The sequence below is a fragment of the Pseudorca crassidens genome, chromosome 15, assembly GCF_039906515.1.
Source record: "Pseudorca crassidens isolate mPseCra1 chromosome 15, mPseCra1.hap1, whole genome shotgun sequence".
Classification (NCBI taxonomy): domain Eukaryota; kingdom Metazoa; phylum Chordata; class Mammalia; order Artiodactyla; family Delphinidae; genus Pseudorca; species Pseudorca crassidens.
The window spans coordinates 62,672,292-62,694,119 of record NC_090310.1 but is presented as its reverse complement, the minus strand read 5'-3'; the positions used below and the strand labels follow the sequence as shown (position 1 = coordinate 62,694,119).

The window sequence follows — 21,828 nt, the reverse complement described above, 5'->3', positions numbered from 1 at the left end:
CCTATCCTTCTCAAGCTAGTCCAAAAAACTGCAGAGGAAGGAATGCTTCCAAACTCATTCTATGAGGCCAGCATCACCCTGGTACCAAAACCAGACAAAGGTATCATAAAAAAGGCCAATATCACTGATGAACATAGATGCAAAAATCCTCAACAAAATGTTAGCAAACCAAATCTAACAATATATTAAAAGGATCATACACCATGATCAAGTGGGATACCATATCTTCTTTATCCATACCACATACCACTATAAGGAGAAATAAACAAATCCACAATTATAGTCTAAAATTTCAATACCTCTCTCTCTAATTGATAGAACAAGTTGACAGAAAAATCAGTAAGATTATAACAGCCACAAATAATATATAAGCAAATGAGCATGGCTGTATTCCAATAAGACTTCATTTACAAAAATACGTTGTGGTCAAATTATCATGAAGATGTAACAATTACAAACATATACATACCTAACAACAGAGACCCAGATACCCGAAGCAAAAACTGACGAAACTCAAGGGAGAAATAGCCAATTTGGCAATAATAGTTGAAGACTTCAATATCCCTACTTTCAATAATGGACAGAGCCATCAGATAGATGATCAATAAGGAAACAGAAGACTTGAGCAACACTATCAACCAACTTGACCCAACTGACATTTATGTAACTCTCCACCCAATGACGGCAGAATACACATTTTTTTTTTAAGTACACCCAAGTACATTTACCAAGACAGACCATATTCTGGGCCATGAAACAAGTCTCAATACATTTAAAAGAGTTCAAGTCATACAAGTATGTCCTTTCACCACAGTAGAAATCCCCCAAGAAATCAATAACAGATAAGATTTTTGAACCACCCCCACCCCAAATATTTGGAAATTAAATAACACACAGGTAACTAGCAACTAGTAGATAAATTAAGTCCTGGAGATCTAAATGCATAGCATAAATGTTATAATCAACAATACTGTATTATGAACTTCAAAGTTGATGAGACTAGATCTTAATTGTTCTCATCACAAAAGAAATGATAATTATGTGATATGATAGAGGTATTAATTACATTGCACTATATAAATGCATCAAATCAACACTCTGTACATCTTAAACTTACACGATGTTATAAGTCAATTATATTGCAATTAAAAAAAACACATAGGTCGGGACTTCCCTGGTGGTCCAGTGGTTAAGAATCCGCCTTCCAATGCAGTGGACGTGGGTTTGATCCCTGGTCTGGGAACTAAGATCCCACGTGCCGCTGGGCAACTAAGCCCACACGCCGCAACTACTGAGCCCACGTGCTCTGGTGCCCATGCAGCACAACTAGAGAGCCTGTGCACCACAACTAGAGAAGCCCGTGCAGCCAAAATAAAAAAACAAACAAAAAAACCACACAGGTCAAAGATCTCAAAAGGGAAATTAAAAGTATTTTGAATGGAATGAAAATAAAAACATAGCATTTCAAATTTATGGGATGTGGCTAAAGAGGTACTTAGGGGATATTTACAGCAGTAAACACATTAACAAAGAAGAAAGATTTCAAATCAATGGCTTCAGCTGCCACCTTAAGAAACTTTATACATATATTGAACCCCAAAGTAAATAGAAGGGAAATAATAAAGAACAGAATGGAAATCAATGAAATAAAAACCAGAAAAACAATAGGAATAAACAAAAACAAAACCAATGAAGCCAAAAGCTGGTTCTTTGAGAAGATTATTAACACTGATAAATCTTTAGCCAGACTGATTAGGAAAATAGAGAGAGATGACACAAATTACCAATATCAGAAATGAAAGAGGTGATATCACTACAGAATTTATAAGTATCAAAAGGATAATAAGGAAACATTATGAACAACTTTTTGCCTATAAATTCAACAACTTGGATGACACAGACAAATTACTTGAAAAACAAACTACCAAAGCTTATTCAAGAAGAAACAGATAATCGATATCTGTTAAAGAAATTGAATTTTTAGTTAAAAACCTTCCTGCAAAGAAAACTCCAGACCCAGATGGCTTCACTGGTGAATTCTACCAAACATTTAAGAAAGATGTAATATCTATTTTACACAAATTCTTCCAGAGAAATGAAGAGAAGGGAATATTTATAGAGTAAGGCCAACATTACTCTATCAAATCAAACAAAGGCATCATAAGGAAAACTACAGATCATTATTCCTCATGAACATAGATGAAAAATTTTTAACAAAAAAATGTAGCAAACTGAACCTAAAATATATATAAAAAGAAAAATACCATCCTGACCAACTGGGGGTTCATCCCAGAAATGAAAGGTTGGCTTAAAATTGGAAAAACAGCATAACTGAGCATAGTTAAAGAATAAAAGAAAAAAGAAAAAAATTCATGTAAACTTCTTAATAAATGCAGAAAAAGCATATGAGAAAATCTAGCTTCCATTACTATAAAAATTATCAGCAAAATAGGAATAGAAGGGAAATTCCTCAACCTGATAAAGGGCATCTATGAAAAAACTACAGTTAACATCATACTTAATGGTGAAAGCCTGAATGTTTTTGCCGTAAGATCAGGAATAAAACAAGCATGTCTACTTCTCTACTCCTATTCAGCATCCTACTAAAGGTGCAGTATGCAAGAAAGAAAAAAACAAAAGGCAGATAACATAATCACCTTTGTAGAAATCTGATGGAATCTACAAAAAAGATACAAACACTACTGAGTTTAGAAGATTGTAGGATATAATATCGACATAGAAAAATTAATTGTATTTGTTTGTACTAGCAACACAATAGAAAGCTGAAATCAAAACAGAGGTCTGAAAAGTGCTTTGAGAACACAGATAAGGGGAATCAAATTAGAGAAAAAAAGATATTTGAGCTGGAACTTGAATGACAAGTAAGGACTTCTCAGTTAGATTAAAGGTATTCAAGGCAGAGGGAATAGCACGGAGACAGGTAAGAATGTGTGCTAACAAAGAACAAAAAGACTGTGGGGCCCAAGGGGTATACATGCATGGAAGCAGTGTACATGGTCTTTGCCACATGATGGGTCATGCAGAGGTCTCTTGCTCTGGGGCTTACTGCTGATATAACAGTCTTAAACTGAAAGTGGTCCAGACAAACTAGGTACATCACATCCTCTTTCAATTCAAGAAGAGCACAAAGACCATCAAAGCAACAGAAAATCTGCCACACTTCTAAGCACCTCAAGTGAAACGTGCACATAGTTCTAACCTCTTATGCAAGAAAGATGGATGTAAAAGTTCAGGATACTTGTCCAGATCCCAAATTCAATAGATATCACTTGTACTCATGAATGAACTATTTAAAAGTCGGCCTGGGGGCTTCCCTGGTGGCGCAGTGGTTGAGAATCTGCCTGCTAATGCAGGGGACACGGGTTCGAGCCCTGGTCTGGGAGGATCCCACATGCCATGGAGCAACTAGGTCCGTGAGCCACAACTACTGAGCCTGCGCGTCTGGAGCCTGTGCTCCGCAACAAGAGAGGCCGCAACGGTGAGAGGCCCGCGCACCTGCAATGAAGAGTGGTCCCCGCTTGCCACAACTAGAGAAAGCCCTCACACAGAAACGAAGACCCAACATAGCAAAAATAAATTAATTAATTAATAAACTCCTACCCCCAACAACAACAACAAAAAGAGTACATGTGAATTCCAGAGTTTACTTATGAGGAGGTTCTATTAAAAATAAAAAAGTCAGCCTAGCAACTCAGACTCTGCAAACTACACAAGTTCACTGAAAACAGCTATTTCCTGATATGGCCCTCTAGTTATTGGTATGACTGAGGCTAGTTTCAGATTTACCCATAAGATTAATTTTCAAATGTTCTAAATTGATTGTGGTGATGACTGCACAACTATGCTGTGAATATATGAAAAAACATTGAAATGTACATTTTAAGCAGGTGAATTGTATGATATGTGAATTATATCTAAATATAGCTACTATTTCAAAATAAGAATCATTTTTGAGGATTTAAAGAATACTTTTTTGTTTTAATCAAATAGACAGTATCTTGCAGATTTAGTAACTATTAGTTTAAGTGTCAATCATCTTTTAAAATCAGATACATGACTCAAAGAATTCTTGTACAGTTAGCAAGCAGTACATTCTTCCCTCCTGCTGTTTTGTTTCCCAACCAGACCGAGGTTAGGTTACATTAAATCTAGTCATAAAAACAAAATAGTTTTATATCTGGCAATAAAATTCTATGTTAGCTTAATTTCCAAAAGACTGGAAAAAAAAAAAAGAAGAATGCAGCACATCATTAGTTTCACGTTCACCATGAAATGAATAAATGAATTAACACATTTCACCAATTAAAATCCAAGGGATACATCATTTAGGTAATTTCCCCAGATCCCTCAGGTTCCTAGTATACTGTTTGACCATTCTGCCAAGCAGCTTTTTTCTAAGATGTTCTTTCTTACCTGGTCTCAAAGGTGTGACATCTTGCTGAAGATTAGCTGTTCTCAGAGGAGTTTTGCTCTGAAAAAGCCCTCCTGTACCATTCTTCCCAGGAAACTTATTCTCCAAATTGGCCTTCTCTTCTGTGAAAAGGTAAAATCACCATCGTGTAAACAATCAGCAAAGAATGCAAAATAAATTAGTGCCATACACCTAATATGGGGCCTAAATAAAGTCTCCTACCAGTATACTTCTAACTCATTTGCAAGTACCAGCAAAGTCCTAGTGATCAAAAAGGAATAAGTACATATTATATGTCAGAGATAGCGACTGCAAAAACTATCACTAAAACACTGGCAACACTGAACAATGTATTATAGAAAAGAAGTGCAGACTCTGTATTGTGAATAGCTCCTTATCTTTGCTTGATACACATTCAGGACCACACAAGCATAAACTGGTCTTATCTACCACCTAAATACAGCATGTTCCTCTTAAAGAAAACTGTATCCAGCAAGACCTGCAAGGCTTACAAGGGACATCTGATAGTCTAATTGTGTTGAGGTTCTTCCTCAACTAGGAGAGTGTGGGGTGTATGAGTATGGAACAGAGTTAGGCTCTCTTAAGGAATTTTATCTTAGGTTCTGCTGTGCCCAAAAGCCAGTGCAAAACAGTGAAAAGTGTGTTCTACCAACAGCCTACTGATAGAAATTTTAGGAATGTAGCGAGCCTCAGCAATAACTCTGTGAATGTACACTCTGATTGCAAAACTGTGTAAAAAGATTTGATTATTTGGAAGAAAATTAGAAAGTAATATATTAGAACTAAGGTGATTTTGAAAAAAATAGTGGGATTCATTTTTTCTTCTAAACTGTATCTAATAGTATTGTTATATTAATATTTCCTTTCTTGTTTTCAAGAAAAACTTGGAGAAAGAGATAGACAGCCCAGCTATTTCCTCAGGGTTTCTGTGGGCCAAGGGCATGGGGAAGACTTCTGTATGGCAGCTGGCCGTCTTATCCACCCTTCCTCCTACACCACGCCCAAAAGACCCCACCTCTCAGGATACCCACTGGATTTTATTAGAATCCTTTTCCAAGAGAATGGCATATGCCATCACATTTGGACACTGCATTATAAGTGTTAAGTACAGCTGCAATGGACTAATTTCTATCCCCCATCACATACTGATTTCTCTTAATGAGGAGGATAAGGACATGAGATAGAAGAAAATGAAGGAGCCCCAGCAAATACTAGCCTCACATATCACTGGGCTCAGATATTACTCCAATGTAATATAAAAACAAAACCACATCCTTATTTGTTGACCTGGTATCAAAGTTTGTGTCATATCACCTGCCCCAACATCAGGCAATCCTATCTCTATTTGGAGATTGGGTTCTGAGTAGCATAATCCCTCCATTTAAAAATGAACTGGGGGGAATTTCCTAGAGGTCCCGTGGTTAGGACTCCCTGCTTCCACTGCAGGGGGCACAGGTTCGATCCCTGGTCAGGGAACTAAGATCCCTCAAGTTGTGTGGTGGGGCCAAAAACTAAAAAAAAAAGAACTGGGGAGAAGCAGCAAGAGGGAGATGAGTATAGTTATAAAAGGGCAACACAGGATCCTTGTGATGTTAGAACTGTTTGATATCTTGACTGTGGCAGATCAACAAACCTACACAGGTGATAAAATTGCACAGAATTTAATACACATAAATAAAAATAAATACAAATCAAACTGAGGAAATCTGAGTAAGACTGTCAACATCCCATTTCAGTTGTAATATTATACTCTATGCCCAGTGACAGTAGAGCAAGTTTTTATGTGACTGCCATCACTACAGACATGTCCTAGAACTTCACTCAACTTTGTTTCATCTAGATTTTACCATATGTCCCTAAAGCTTAAATATTTGTCATTCTTAACTGGAAAACACTGATTTCTACTGAGAGTCTATTCCCAAAATACTGGGCGTCTCGATTATTTCTATCATATGGTGGATGACAAAGTATCTTGGTGCAGAAAAGAATTTATATTTTTTTAATTTATTTATTTTTATAAATTTATTTATTTTTGGCTGCGTTGGTTCTTCGTTGTTCCGCGCAGGCTTTCTCTAGTTGCGGCGACCAGGGGCTACTCTTCGTTGCAGTGTGCAGGCTTCTCAATGCAGTGGCTTCTCTTGTTGCGGAGCATGGGCTCTAGGCACACAGGCTTCAGTAACTGTGGCACGCAGGCTCAGTAGTTGTGGCGCACAGGCTTAGTTGCTCCACAGCATGTGGGATCTTCCCGGACCAGGGCTAAAACCCATGTCCCCTGCATTGGCAGGCGGATTCTTAACCACTGCACCACCAGGGAAGCGCAGGAATTTATATTTTGGTTATCTACAATCCCTTCTATTTTTGAAAGGTCTCCAGCACAAAGCAAGTCACTAACCCTTAAAACAGCAAGAGAAAGCAGATACTTACCAAACCAGGAATCTATGTTTTGGGTATCTTCCTCATCATTCAAAGATGTAAAATTGATGAAGTCTGTTGGAGCATCATAGGAATAGGAGGTTGTAACTTGTGACATTTTTCCCACCCTTGGTGCAGAACAGCAGGTTTGCCCAGTGTTTGTTTCTCAATAGGTCACCTCCTAAGGAAAGAAATAGTTCAGAAACTTGGTGGCACATTTATCTAAGGTACTGATTGCCTAACAATTACTTTGCTTTTATGATCACATTTTGCAATTCTGAAAATCACCTGGGCAGTATGCCTTACTTTTCAAATCACACTAATAGTTAACTTCGCTTTTTCAGTAACTTGAAGACACTCCTTGAGGTAAATATATTGGAATTAGAAAGAGGTCAAATTTGATGAATACCTACAACATGCCATGTACTGTGCTAGGTGTTTTACATTCATTATCTTATTTTCCTCAATCTACCGTTTTCTCATTTCCAGTCTCCTCCACATCCAGTGTGCTTTCTCTCTGCCCTGAATAACCCAATTTCTGAAACACACCATTAAATTTTATACCTACCGACCAAAATCTTACTCATCATTCAAATCCAGTCCAATTCTCTGTAAAATCTTTCCCAGTTTCCACCTATCATACCTAATTGTTGCCTCTCCAAAGCCATAGTGCTTTTATACCATCTAATTTTATATTAGTTAACTATGCAAATGTCTCTCCTAGTAGACGCTAAGTTCCTGTAGATAAGGATGAATTTTACTCACTTGTGTATACCTCATCCATCAAGGAGCTTAGAACAGTATCTCATACATAGTAAAAGCTCAATATAGTTTTGCCAAGTACAGGTTTTTTCTTTAGAAATACTTTCATAAAAATACTATTCCTGGGCATGAAGAGAAAGACTTCAAAAAACACATAAAAGAAAAAAAAAGTATATAAACGGCACAACATGCAGATTAGGTAAAAGAAACATGTCAAAGATATGGGTCCATCCTTACTTCAGCATACTTTGTACAGAAGTACTGTACTGTGTCCTCTGTCTGTGGAAACCTGTGTAGGTTTAAAGTCAGCCCCCACTCCAGCCTTGTATGGTTAAGAAAGTAGCTGGAAGTAATCTGGAAAATAGCCGAAAGGCCACACTCACTGGTAAATAATTTCCCTATGAAACCCAATGAGCCATTTGTCTTCATCCATGAAATGACATGTACTTCAAAGTATTCTGTATCTTGGAAGAGAAGTAGATATCAGTAACAACTTGCATACACATTTATTAAACTAAGTACCTTTCTGTAAGCCCTTATTTTAGAAATAGGATGGACCATTTTAAAAAATTAGATCACAAAAATAGGTTTCATAAAAATCTACAGTGCCACACTGCTCCAGACACACACACGATACCTCTCTCAATCTCTCTCTCTCCCTCTCCACACACACACACGCACACATTTTGTTTTTTCAAATGGGATCATTGACATTTTGAATTTGCTTCACATATCGTGAGCATATTCCTTGTCAATAAATATAGATATATCAGCAACCACAATTTACTTATCCCTTATTTTAGGATTTTCCCAATATTTTCACTTTAAAGATACTACTAGAAGAATAACCATGTAGCTAAATTTCTGTACATATTCTTAATTCTTCCCTTAAGACAAATTCTTTTTTTTATTATTTATTTATGTTTTGTGTTTTTGTGGGTTTTTTTGTTTTGTTTTTGCGGTACGCGGGCCTCTCACCGTTGTGGCCTCTCCCGCTGCGGAGCACAGGTTCCGGACGCACAGGCCCAGCGGCCACGGCCCACAGGCCCAGCCACTCCGTGGCATGTGGGATCCTCCTGGACCAGAGCATGAACCCGTGTCCCCTGCATTGGCAGGCGGACTCTCAACCACTGCGCCACCAGGGAAGCCCATGTGGGGGTTTTTGGCTGCATTTGGTCTTTGTTGCTGTGGGTGGGTTTTCTCTAGTTGCGGCGAGTGGGGGCTACTCTTCATTGCGGTGCGCGGGCTTCTCCTTGCGGTGGCTTCTCTAGTTGCAGAGCACGGGCTCTAGGTGCACGGGCTTCAGTAGTTGCAGCACGCAGGCCCCAGAGCGCGTGGGCTTCAGTGGTTGCGGCGCATGGGCTCAGTAGCTGTGGCACACAGGCTCTAGGGCACACGGGCTTCAGTAGTTGTGGCACGCAGGCTCAGTAGTTGTGGTGCACGGGCTTAGTTGCTCCTTGGCATGTGGGATCTTCCCAGACCAGGGATCAAACCCATGTCCCCTTGCATTGGTAGGTGGGTTCTTAACCACTGCACCACCAAGGGAAGTCCCAAGACAAATTCTTAAAGATGGAATTGCTGGCTCTTGACACATACTGTGAAAACATTCCTCAGAAGAGTAATACCCACTAGCATTACCAGAGAGGTGTGCCCGTTCTCTTCTGGGCACTAACAGCCCTCAGTGCTCATTTTCTCTATTTTATACCACTATACCTAGGCTGTGAGATAAATCGTGAGATTAATTCCACCCAACCTCATTGCTGCTCAGTGGTTTAGCCATCATTTCATTAGCTTCTCTCAGTGGACTTGGGTAATTCAGAAGGAATTTTTTCTGACAGATATTTAGTTTATATAGTGACATCAACCTATACACCAGAGAACCTCATTCTCCCATGGTCTCTCTTATGAACTCACTGAAGCCACAACTCCACAGATACCTTTATAACAATGTGCCGACTGAGGAACTTAATGTAGAAATATGACATTTTGGAATTGGGAGGAATTTTAAATAACACCTAACTTTTTAAGTTTATAGATAAAGATTAATTAAAGCGAAACGGGGTCCTCCAAGATCACACAACACTACTAATGATTATGGTAAAAACAGTTCCCAAAGGTGATTATACATGCCAGACACCATGAGGTACTAAATTGTACTATTTTAATAACCCTCAACAATCCTCTAAAGCATCAATTATTATTTCCATCCTAGAAGAGGAAGCTGAAGGTAAGGGAGAAGACTTCCCAATATCATACAGTTATATAAAAGCAGAATTAGATCTAGAACTGAGGCCCCTGACTTCAGCACAGTGTTTTTCCTATATTGTTCTGCCCTCTCACCCTATGAATTAGAGAAGCATGTTAATGTAGTTATAGTCTCTGTTTGCATAGAAAATAGTACGGTATTTCTTTCCAAGTAGATCCATTCTTCATAGTCTTTTGCCCTGAATAGAGGATTCTTTATTATCCTCCTTCTAAGTTTTCATTCTCCCCTATTTCTACTTTCATTATTCAGTTTAACTCAATAAGCTATTTATTAGCAGTCCACTCATATTACACACTTGCTAGAGGTCATAAATGTGGGCTTGATAATATCGGAGCTCCTTTCTCACTAATATTCAAGGATGAGACAATATGTCTCATACAAAAGGTAGATCTAGTCTCAGACACAAAGGAATTAAAACCTAGACAGGAGTCCTATTAGACTCAATAAATAAGACAGTATAAATATTTAAATTATACAGTATAAACCATAAGTATAAAGAAAATTAGAGGGACTTCTCTGATGGTGCCGTGGTTAAGAATCTGCCTGCCAATGCAGGGGACACGGGTTCTAGCCCTGGTCCGGGAAGATCCCACTGCCGTGGAGCAACTAAGCCCACGCGCCACAACTACTGAGCCTGGGTGCCGCAACTACTGAAGCCTACGCGCCTAGAGCCAGTGCTCCACAACAAGAGAAGCTACAGCAATGAGAAGCCTGTGCACCGCAACGAAGAGTAGCCCCCTCTCACTGCAACTAGAGAAAACCCATGTGCAGCAATGAAGACCCAACGCAGCCAAAAATAAATAAATTAGTTAAAAAGAAAAAAGGATGAAAATTAGAGATGACGTGGCTTAAGTCAAGTTATGATTAAATACTTTTCATTGAACAGCATCAAAACAGTAAGAAGTGCACTGTAACAGAAGTCACCTCCTTGATTGCCAAGCTTCCAAGCTTGGAGTAGCCATGGGACAGTTCTGGCCAATGAGAATGATGAGAATCTGCTGAGGGATTCATAGGAAAACTCGTACTTACCTGATACAGCTACAGCCCTTGCTCCTGCCCTCTTCCTTCAGCTTTCTTCTTGCCTTGAAGGCAGATGTAATGGCTAGAGCTATAGCAGCCATCATATACACAGGAGTAAATGATCAAGAGAATAACATACAATGGCCCTGATATCACTGAGCTATTGATCACTGATGATCAAATATCAGCAACCACCTACCTCTAGACAATAAAACTCTTTTCATATAGGCTGTTAAAGTCACATTTTCTTTCACTTAAAGCCAAAAACAATCCCAACATAGAAATCCAGAATTCTAGCCCTCTCCCTGGCATTACTTGATGTATATGATAATGGGCAAGTCACTCCACCTTTCTGCCTACCTACTTCCCGTAAACAAGTGAGAAGGTATTTTGAGTGCTATGAAATACACTACCGTATGATATTATCACTGCCTTTTCACCTACTGATACCTTTCCTCTCCTTGACCACATCTATTCAAAGGACATTGTTGAAAGATTCTCCAGCAATTGACAGTGGTTAAAATTCCCCTGCTGCAAGGAGGAAGTTTTCCAGTTCTTGTGAACAAACATGCTGGAAGACATGGGAAAATCTTGGATTCCCATGATCTTAATGCCTAACCCAGGTCACTGGGAAGACTTCCCAGGCAGGAATGTAATGAAGACAACCAAAGCTGGGGGAGGGAAGAGGCAGGAATGTAATATGCAGCAACCCCACTTAGCCTCCTAAAAACTATGATTCCACCAAAGCATGCTGCTGAAAACCACCTGGAAAGTAATCAAATTTAAACCCTCACATCCTTTTTTCCTTTTTTTAATTACGGAGCTACACTGCTAGCCCCTGTGGAGGGCAATTTACATTTTTCTTTCTGATACATCTTGCCAAATGTAGAAATTTATCTTACAGATATGTATTTATACATATGTAAATATAAGAAAATTCACATAGCAGTGTTCATAAAAGCCAAAAAACTGAAAACCCCAATTCCACCAATAGATTAGTTGAATAAATTATGGCACAACCATATATTGAAATATTAAGTAACTTTAATATTAGATAACTTTACAGATGTGATTTGTACAAAATGAGCTCCAAGAGCTACTAAGTGAGAAAAGCAAAATGCACAAGTGTGTGCTCCCATTCAGGTTATAAAAGAGGGAAAGGGGCAGGGTTTCCCTGGTGGCACAGTGGTTAAGAATCCACCTGCCAATGCAGGGGACAGGGGTTCGATCCCTGGTCCGAGAAGATCCCACATGCCGCGGAGCAACTAAGCCCATGTGCCACAACTACTGAGCCTGCGCGTCTGGAGCCTGTGCTCCGCAACAAGAGAGGCCGCAATAGTGAGAGGCCCACGCACCGCGATGAAGAGTGGCCCCCGCTTGCCACAACTGGAGAAAGCCCTCGCACAGAAACAAAGACCCAACACAGCCATAAATAAATAAATATAAATAAATAAATAAATAAAAATAAAATAAAATGTTCCTGTGTATTGACCTAAAAAAATAATAGCTATTAATTACTGAGTCCTTATGACAAGCCAAACAGTGTTTTCATATATTAACTCACTAAATCCTCGCAATAATCCTGTAAAGTAGGTACTGTTATTATCTTAATTTTACAGATGAGGAAAATGAGGCACAGAAAGATTTACTATTTGTTCATGGTCATGAAGCTAAGAAGTAGCAGAGCCAGGATTCAAACCCAGACAGGCCCTAAAGGGAGTGTCCTTATCCACTGCCTCTCATATTTATTTAAAAACAGATATTTATGTAGATCAATATCAAATGTCAAGGAGCGAGAGACAAAACCATTTACAGATAATAATAACTTCCAAATACTGATTGTCTACCTCAGGCCAAGCACTTTACGAGGCACTTCACATAAATCATCTCATTTAAACTGCATTAACAATGTATAAGGTAGATATAGTCATCACCATCTTACAAATAAGGAACTGGCTCAACTACTCCAGGATCCTGGTGATCCAGGATCACCAACTAGTATGTAGCAATATTGAGTTTTAAGACCAGGTTAATAGGATTCCAAAATCTGGGGTCACTATAATATACAGGGTTTTCCTATAAATATTCCTTCAAAAATGAGGCAAGTAGGGACTTCCCTGGCAGTCCAGTGGTTAAGACTCTGTGCTTCCACTGCAGGTGGCACGGGTTCAATCCCTAGTCGGGGAACTAAGATCCCATATGCTGCACAGTGCAGCCAAAAAAAAAAAATGAGGTACGTAACCAAATCTTACTAACCTGTTAGACAAATACAGAAATAAACTCTGCTCTATAGAAAAATTAAGTATTCCTGACAAGTTGTGCAAAAAGAACACTTTGGTAAATTAAAAACCCTATTCTAAGTATACCAGGAAAACTCTGAGCTGAATCTTCTCATAAACTAAAATATCACCCCTTAATTTCTCTTTTTCTAAGTTTGTACTCTTGCATATAAATTTTTGCTGTAAACAAGATGGAGGTTAGTTTGAACCTCTCAGTGGATATTCCAGAGTAGACTATTCACGCATCTGAAGGAGGGACGTCCTCTGAGGTCTAGGACTGCATTTGATCGGTGGGGGTTAAAAGGCGAAGGGGGCTGAAACCTAAATATACCTTATCTTTATTTAGATGAAATTTTAAAACCAAAATACTATTTTTTAAAACAACCTCTTGCTGGAGAGGGTGTGAGGAAAGGGAACCCTCCTGCACTGTTGGTGGGAATGTAAATTGATACAGCCACTATGGAGAACAGTATGGAGGTTCCTTAAAAAACGAAAAATAGAACTACCATATGACCCAGCAATCCCATTGCTGGGCATATACCCTGAGAAAACCATAATTCAAAAAGAGTCATGGGGCTTCCCTGGTGGCGCAGTGTTTGAGAGTCCGCCTGCCGATGCAGGGGACACGGGTTCGTGCCCCGGTCTGGGAAGATCCCACATGCCGCGGAGCGGCTGGGCCTGTAAGCCATGGCCGCTGAGCCTGCGCGTCCGGAGCCTGTGCTCCGCAACGGGAGAGGCCACAACAGTGAGAGGCCCATGTACCGCAAAAAAACAAACAACAACAAAAAAAAGAGTCATGTACCACAATGTTCATTGCAGCACTATTTACAATAGCCAGGACATGAAAGTGTCCATCAACAGATGAATGGATAAAAAAGATGGGGCACATATATACAATGGAATATTACTCAGCCATAAAAAGAAATGAAATTGAGTTATTTGTAGTGAGGTGGATGTACCTAGAGTCTATCATACAGAGTGAAGTAAGTCAGAAAGAGAAAAACAAATACCGCACGCTAGCGCCCTTATATGGAATCTAAAAAAAACACTATGGATGAACCTAGTGGCAGGGCAGGAATAAAGATGCAGACGTAGAGAACGGACTTGAGGACACAGGCTGGGAAGGGGAAGCTGGGACGAAGTGAAAGAGCAGCACTGACATATACACACTACCAAAATGTAAAATGGATGGCTAGTGGGAAGCTGCTCCATAGCACAGGGAGATCAGCTCGGTGCTCTGTGACGACCTAGAGGGGTGGGATAGGGAGGGTGGGAGGGAGGCTCAAGAGGGAGGGGATAAGGGGATATATGTATACTTAGAGCTGATTCACTTTGTTGTACAAGAAACTAACATAATATTGTAAAGCAATTATACTCCAATAAAGATATTAAAAAATAAACGACCTCTTTTTCAAAAAGCTTCTTTTGAGCTATCTTTTGGTCTAATACAGCCCCTTGCCCCCACCCCCCAACCAAAAGAGGGGAACAAACAGATAAATATATATCCATTGAGAAGTCTGATTCTCCTCAATAAAGAGTAATGGCACAAGTACATGAACAAAACCAAAAGTAACTACTGGGTTATGCTAGTGTCACTACGCTGCCTCTCCCACAAATAATAAATATTAGGATGTGAAACCTTCAAAAATTAAAGGACTGGGCTTCCCTGGTGGCGCAGTGGTTGAGTCCGCCTGCCGATGCAGGGCACATGGGTTTGTGCCCCGGTCCGGGAAGATCCCACATGCCGCGGAGTGGCTGGGCCCGTGAGCCATGGCCGCTGAGCCTGCGTGTCCACAGCCTGTGCTCCGCAACGGGAGAGGCCACAACCGTGAGAGGCCCGCATACGGCCAAAAAAAAAAAAAAAAAAAAAAAATTAAAGGACTAGTGGGAAATGGAACAGGCCAAGGCCAAAGCTAACTGTTTAAATGAGAGCCCCAAGCAAGGTGGAACTGGATGCCTTCCTGCACCGCTTAATCAAGACTGAATTTCTGTCAACAGGTTTCACTGAAAAAAAAAAAAAAAAAGGCACAGGCGTCAACCACATTCCCCCACACAAATCAAGCTGCCAAGCAAGAGAATCGGCTTCACATTTCAAAATTATCTGAATCCACCACAACTTCAGACTCTTGCAAAACTAGAACCATTCTGAGTGAAGAAATAGCTCTTCCTGACCAATAATCCTATGATAGACAGGTAAAGGTTTCTCCCATATGTTATGAACTAGTTAGGTTCCTTTTAAAACTGCTTATCAAGTGCCATCCATCACATCACATGGCTAATTTTTGTTTCCAAAAAACAAAGATTGAAAAGATATATATAATCCTTTCCCTTAAGGAACTCACAGTAATTTTGACACAGGGTGATCTTTGCTGTGGAAGTGCAGAGAAGGGGAATAGATGAAGGAGGGTCAGAGAAGGCTTCCTGGTGGAAGTGATACATAAAAGATACAGATAGACCTGCAGAGTTCTACAGGCTAAAGATGAATATTGACTTTTTCTAGGGGAAGAAATAAATGGAAAGGGAAAACAAATAGGGGGAAGTACACAATTGAGGAAGACTGCAAAAGAAGCAAAGTAACCTATTTCCACATTCATCTGAAATTAACCTCCAAGGGTCCCTGTCTCTCTTCACTATCAAACCAAAAATAACCAGCCATGACAAGCTCTGTAAATCAAAAGGTGCAGGTTCAGAGCGGGTGGAGGAAAGCTGTAAAAGGCTGCAGTCTAAGTAAGGTTGAAAGAGACTAGCAGCTCCTGAGCTAAACGAAGACTTTGGTGTGATAAATGATCTCAAGTACCTCACTATACAAGCTTGTGAACTGTGTATTGCCTAATTCTATTGGAGGAAAAATCATGAGTTAAATAAATGGTAATGTAATAGAATAAACAGAGTAAGGCAAGATCTCATTAGAAGTGTAGTTAGTTAAAATGGTCCCATCCCAGGCAGTGCCATTTCCCCAGGGACATCCTCTCCTATTTTCACAAGGGATAAGAGATCCTGTTACACTACCACAAGTTAGAGTTGAGTTATTGTCATCTTAACCAGGGAGAAAACACCTACATTTCTTTTTCTTGTACATAAGGATTAGCAGGAGACAGTAAATGGCAACATAATACAGACAGCAATTTTAAATGTTCATCAAAGTCACAAACTAAGTCTGAAGGAAGTTAATGGACTTTGTGTTTCCACATTTGTTTGCTAACTTCTATGATGAAATCGGATCTATTTACAGAAACAGATCTATGAAGCTTCCAAAATTGGGTCATTTTAAAATCCAGTGACAATCTCTCACTGTCCAAGCACTTAGAAGTCAGCACAGGACACATGGACACTTGTTCTAATTCATCACTGTCCAGAAATCTCAAGCAAATACATTTTTCTACCATTTTCCTCCCAAACTTGTGAGTTTCTTATCACTGTTTTTGAAGGATTACAAATTCAGTTCCGCTTTTTTTATTCATCCACAGAACTCTATAAACCATAATCCACTCTTACATGACTAACAGGACCTGGATAGAAATCAAAGATGCCATTTACCTCTAGGCCAAATAACAACACAGATCTTTTTAATACCAAAGTTTGCTGATGTTCCAAAAGTAAGAAGCTGAAAGAGTTTGTAAGGGTTGACAGTGGGGCTACAGGAGGTTACAATCCTAGTCAAATCTCAATCATTCAGTCTTGTAGAGATTTATATCCCTCAAAAGGTATCTGATTTGGAAAGCAGACAGACAGAGACACACCCACATACACATACACCCTAAAAAAGTGATAATCAATGGGGTGGCAGGGAGTGAGGTAGACAATGAGAGGGTTGGAAGGTTTTTAACTATAAACCTTTTTATATTATTTTGATTTTTGCACCATTTGAATCTATATTTTAAAAATAAAAAATTGTGCCTGTGTGAACATACACTGCTGGTGGATGTGTAAATCAGCACAATTTTCCTATAAAGCAATTTGGTGCTACGTACCAAAGTCTTAAAAATACACATTCTTTGGGACTTCCCTGGCAGTCCAGCGGTTAAGACTCCGCGCTTCCAATGCAGGGGGCACGGGTTCAATCCCTGGTTGGGGAACTAAGATCCCACATGTCACACGGCCATAAATAAATAAATTTTAAAAATTAAGAAAATAAAAATATGCATTCTAAAAAACATATATATATATATATATATATATATATATGCATTCTTTTTGACCAATGGTTCCACTGGGTAAAATACTATGGTAGAACGATATAATGGAATAATATATAGCCATTAAAATTATGTTACACAAAATTTTAATGAAATGAAAAAATTTTCATAACCTAATCATTAAATGAAAAAAAATGAAGGTTATTAGAGTATGGTTTCTTAAAACCAAATACAGATACCCTCCAAAATTTGGAAAGAAATCTATCAAAATGCTAGCCATAGTTTATCTGAGAGGTAGGACATTGGGTGACATTATTTTCTTTTGCTTTTACATATTAAATAAATTTTCTTCCAAAATAAGTGTTACTTTCTAAAGATAAGCTAGTTATTTAAAGAATTTTGAAGCTAATATATTAATGTCCCCCTTATTCCTTTTTAATATAATACTGTGGATACAGCTTTACCTGTGGTTTAATCCGTCTGTCAGTCCACCTGTCTACAGGCTTGACTCAAAGTTGCAATATACTCTTTCACCTCTCTTCTGAAATCTTGAAGTCTAAAAAGTACTTCTTATCAAGAACCTGGAAGAAGCAGAAAGGTGATGAAACAGGTTCAAGTTCTTTGTAGTAAAAAAGGTTAACAGAGAACAGAAGGAGCTATAAAACCCCAACCCCCCAACCCGGGGTCCCCAACCCCCGGGCCACGTACCAGTACCAGTCCGCACAGCAGGAGGTGAGCGGCAGGCGAGCAATTGAAACTTCATTTGCCGCTCCCTGTCGCCTGCATTACCAACTGAACCATGCCCCCCACCCCCCACCCCCGTCCAAACCCATCCGTGGAAAAACTGTCTTCCACAAAACCAGGCCCTGGTGCCAAAAAGGTTGGGGACCGCTGCTATAAAATACCAAGGATACCCACTCTTAAAACCAAAGAGTGCTCTGAGAGCTAAGGTCTAAAGAGCATGGATCCCCCCAAATGCCAGACTTCTTAAAAGATTGTTGTTTCATTAGTGTAAAAATGTTCTTCAAGTTTTTTAGTGTACATGTGCTGTTTCCCAGTATCTTTGTGGTTACATACTCCCACTTTAAAGCAACCTTTCTGAAACCTGCAACTTAGGAACACTGACATCAAGGGGTTGCAGTGCACACTTCTATCCTATTCAAACATCAGGACAAAGAGTAGGCACACTCAAAATATGAAAAAACTTCTACTACCTTTTTAAATTTAATAAAGTAGAAATAGGGACTTCCCTGGTGGTCCAGTGTGTAAGACTCCACGCTCCCAATGCAGGGCGCTGGGGTTTGGAACTAAATCCCGCGTGTGTGCCACACCTAAGAAGTCCACATGCCACAACTAAGACCCAGCACAGCCAAAATAAATAAATAATAAATATTAAAAAAAATAACTTAGCTTTAAAAAAAATTAATTAAAAAGTAGAAATAGCATTTTATAAATTTTCTAAATTATGCTCCTACATACAATTTTATACCTTTCTCACTAATACAATGATAATAATGTATAATACAATTTATAATACAATAATGATAATACAATTTTATACCTTTCTCACTAATCTTTAATTTCCCCCTATAATCAAGTTTCTCTATGCAAACAAACAAAAACAGAACCCCTCCCAATTATCTGTACTTTTTTCACAAAGTACCCTAGCTGCTGATCTGTCTCAGACACAGATCTATTCACAGAATTGATTGGCCTGTTCCCTGGTGGCGCGGTCGTTAAGGATCTGCCTGCCAATGCAGGGGACACGGGTTCGAGCCCTGTTCCAGGAAGATCCCTCATGCCGTGGAGCAACTAAGCCCGAGCGCCACAACTACTGAGCCTGCACTCTAGAGCCCAGAAGCCACAACTATGGAAGCCCGTGCGCCTAGAGCCCGTGCTCTGCAACAAGAGAAGCCACCGCAATGAGAAGCCAGCGCACCGCAACGAAGAGTCATCCCCCGCTTTCCGCAACTAGAGAAAAGCCTGTGCGCAGCAACAAAGACCCAACGCAGACAAAAATAAACAAATAAATTTATAAAAAAAAGAATTGATTGGCCTGTTCAATCTCCCTGTAGTAAATTCTGCTTCCTACCTTTACCCATATGGCAAAGAAAATTCAGTTTGCCAAAGGACATTTAAATCTCTCCTCCTCCTTTCTTCCCAAGCAATTCAAAAAGAATTAGGGGGCTTCCTTGGTGGTGCAGTGGTTGAGAATCTGCCTGCTAATGCAGGAGACACGGGTTCGAGCCCTGGTCTGGGAAGATCCCACATGCCACGGAGCAACTAGGCCCGTGAGCCACAACTACTGAGCCTGTGCGTCTGGAGCCTGTGCTCCACAACAAGAGATGCCGTGACAGTGAGAGGCCCGCGCACCGCGATGAAGAGTGGCCCCCGCTCGCCGCAAGTAGAGGAAGCCCTCGCACAGAAACGAAGACCCAACACACCCAAAAATAAACCCAACCAAATATTAAAAAAAAAAAAAAAAAAGAATTAGGGAAGAGACCCAGGAAAGGTTGAGGAAAAAATACATATAGGAAATATAGGTGGATTCTGAACCTCTCCTGATACCTGAACAAGAAATGAAGGATCTTCCCACATAATCCTGTCTCCTGTTGAAGCTTAATTGCAGCTGCGGGATAAACTAACTTTATTAAGGTTGGAATACACAGACTTAAGCATAAGGTGGGCCAAAATAACTATTTTCTTTAAATGATTTGAAAGTTTAAACAAATTTACCAATCTAATTCAATATATCCAGTTTTTCATACCTGAAATTTTGTAGTCAATTTAGATAATGCCTTCTTGTCTTTCCAATTCAACAGATATTGAATGGGTGATTAACAGGCACCAAGACTGTTCGGGTTCCTGTCTAACTAAACTCTCCTTATCAAGAACGGTTTCTGTCCCACCTGCTTCACAAAGCCACCCTTGCCTGTTTTAAGCCTCACTGATCTCCCTCACCTCTAAACTGCCAGGGTGCTTACAATACAAAACAATAGAGCACTCAGATGCTTTCTTGTCTTGTTCTAATTGTCACTTGTCAATTTGAATCAGACTTTTGGCCTCAAGCATACCAGAAACCATTCATCTGTATACACACAGTATCTAATAGTGAGCACACAGTACAACCTCAAAGGTCAATTAATTAGCTAAGTAAGCTGGGAGCCACAATAATTTTGATCCCAAGAGTGCCAACTTAATACTGAATTGACACACCCACAGTACAACTCCAAAACAATGTAAGTTTGATTTAGAGGTGGCTTGACAGGGGGTGATGCACCGAGGCCACAACACAAAAATATCCTTAGTATTGCAGCAAACAGTTTGAATTTTGACATCTGATGAGTGAGACAAATTGAAAGGCCATAGAATGTCAACAAGGTAAGGCTGAACCAGGGAGAACGCCAAGTGATGGTCTTAAAGCAAAATCAGCAGAGCACTCAGATGCTGTCTTGTCCTAAGCAGGACTGATAGGGAGGAAGTCCTTGGTACCTAAGTACTAGGAAACTGTAGGTGAGAAAAAGAAACCATGTATCAAGAAACCAGAAAAACAATCCTACAATTTTACAGCCTGGTTCACTTTTCCTTCCCTCTCCGATCTATAAGTGTTTTAGGACAGGAAATTAGAAAAGCAGTAATACCTACTGATAACACACAAAGGGAGAGGGCTGGGCAGATAGGGATAAAACAGAATGAATTTTAAATCCCCAAATAGAAAGACAACTCCAAGTGGAATTAAACTTGTCCTCAATTATGTTCTCACCTCATTTACCTTTCTATCTTGCACAACAGTTTTGAAATGTAGTTGTTTGTGGCCACATCTTTTTCCTCCACCAAATGTCACACGTCTTGAGGGCGGGTGGGGCTACTGTATCACCCATTTCGAGAAATGTATCTAGATTACGGGCTTCGATTTCCCTCCTATAAAGGAGGGCTAAGACTAGCACCGACTTCACTGGATTGGGGCGAAAATTAAATGAGAAAATGCAGAGTGCTTGGTCCGGTAAACGCTTATTTCCTGTGTGCTGGGTAATAATATAATTGTCGTTACCGTTATCCTTAGCCCACAGCCTCCCCCAACTCCTCCTTCCACCTATTTCCCACGCCGGCCTCCGCCTCTACCTGTAGACACAGCCCGCTAGTCCCGGTCCGGCCGGGGAAATCCTGTCATGAAGGGAAGGGTGGCCGGAAGCCCGGCTCCTGCTCTGCGGGTCAGGTCGGCGCCCCAGCAGCACACCGTCCCAGAAACTGAGCCCTCGAGGAGGAGGAGACCTCCAGCCACTTGGAAATCAGGGAGCAGGCTGCCCGGCGCCCCAGCTGCTCCCCTTTTCTCCCCTCGGCTCACCTCGCCTCAGAGCTGACAACCGACCGCCAGGAAGACCCGCCGCGGGACTCATTCAGTACCGTTGAAAATTTGAACCCAGATTCTCCAGTCAAACGCACCAATCAGAGTGCCGGGAACCAGCTATCCCAGCCTTCCGATTGGCCCTAGAGATCGTA

The 21,828-nt window shown here is 40.1% G+C and overlaps 1 protein-coding gene across 3 annotated transcripts in view; it reads right to left on the bottom strand.

Moving 5' to 3' along the window:
* Nucleotides 1-21,828, bottom strand: part of TPX2 (TPX2 microtubule nucleation factor) — a 60,742-nt gene extending 38,914 nt beyond the window's left edge. For 2 of the 3 annotated variants that reach the window (XM_067707772.1, XM_067707774.1), the window contains exons 1-4: nt 21,674-21,828; nt 17,793-17,909; nt 6,878-7,046; nt 4,435-4,554 (exon numbers count right to left, since the gene is read on the bottom strand). In XM_067707772.1, coding sequence (XP_067563873.1) covers nt 4,435-4,554; nt 6,878-6,983 — 226 coding nt within the window. In that variant the 5' untranslated portion in view covers nt 6,984-7,046; nt 17,793-17,909; nt 21,674-21,828. The other variant, XM_067707773.1, reaches the window with a different exon arrangement.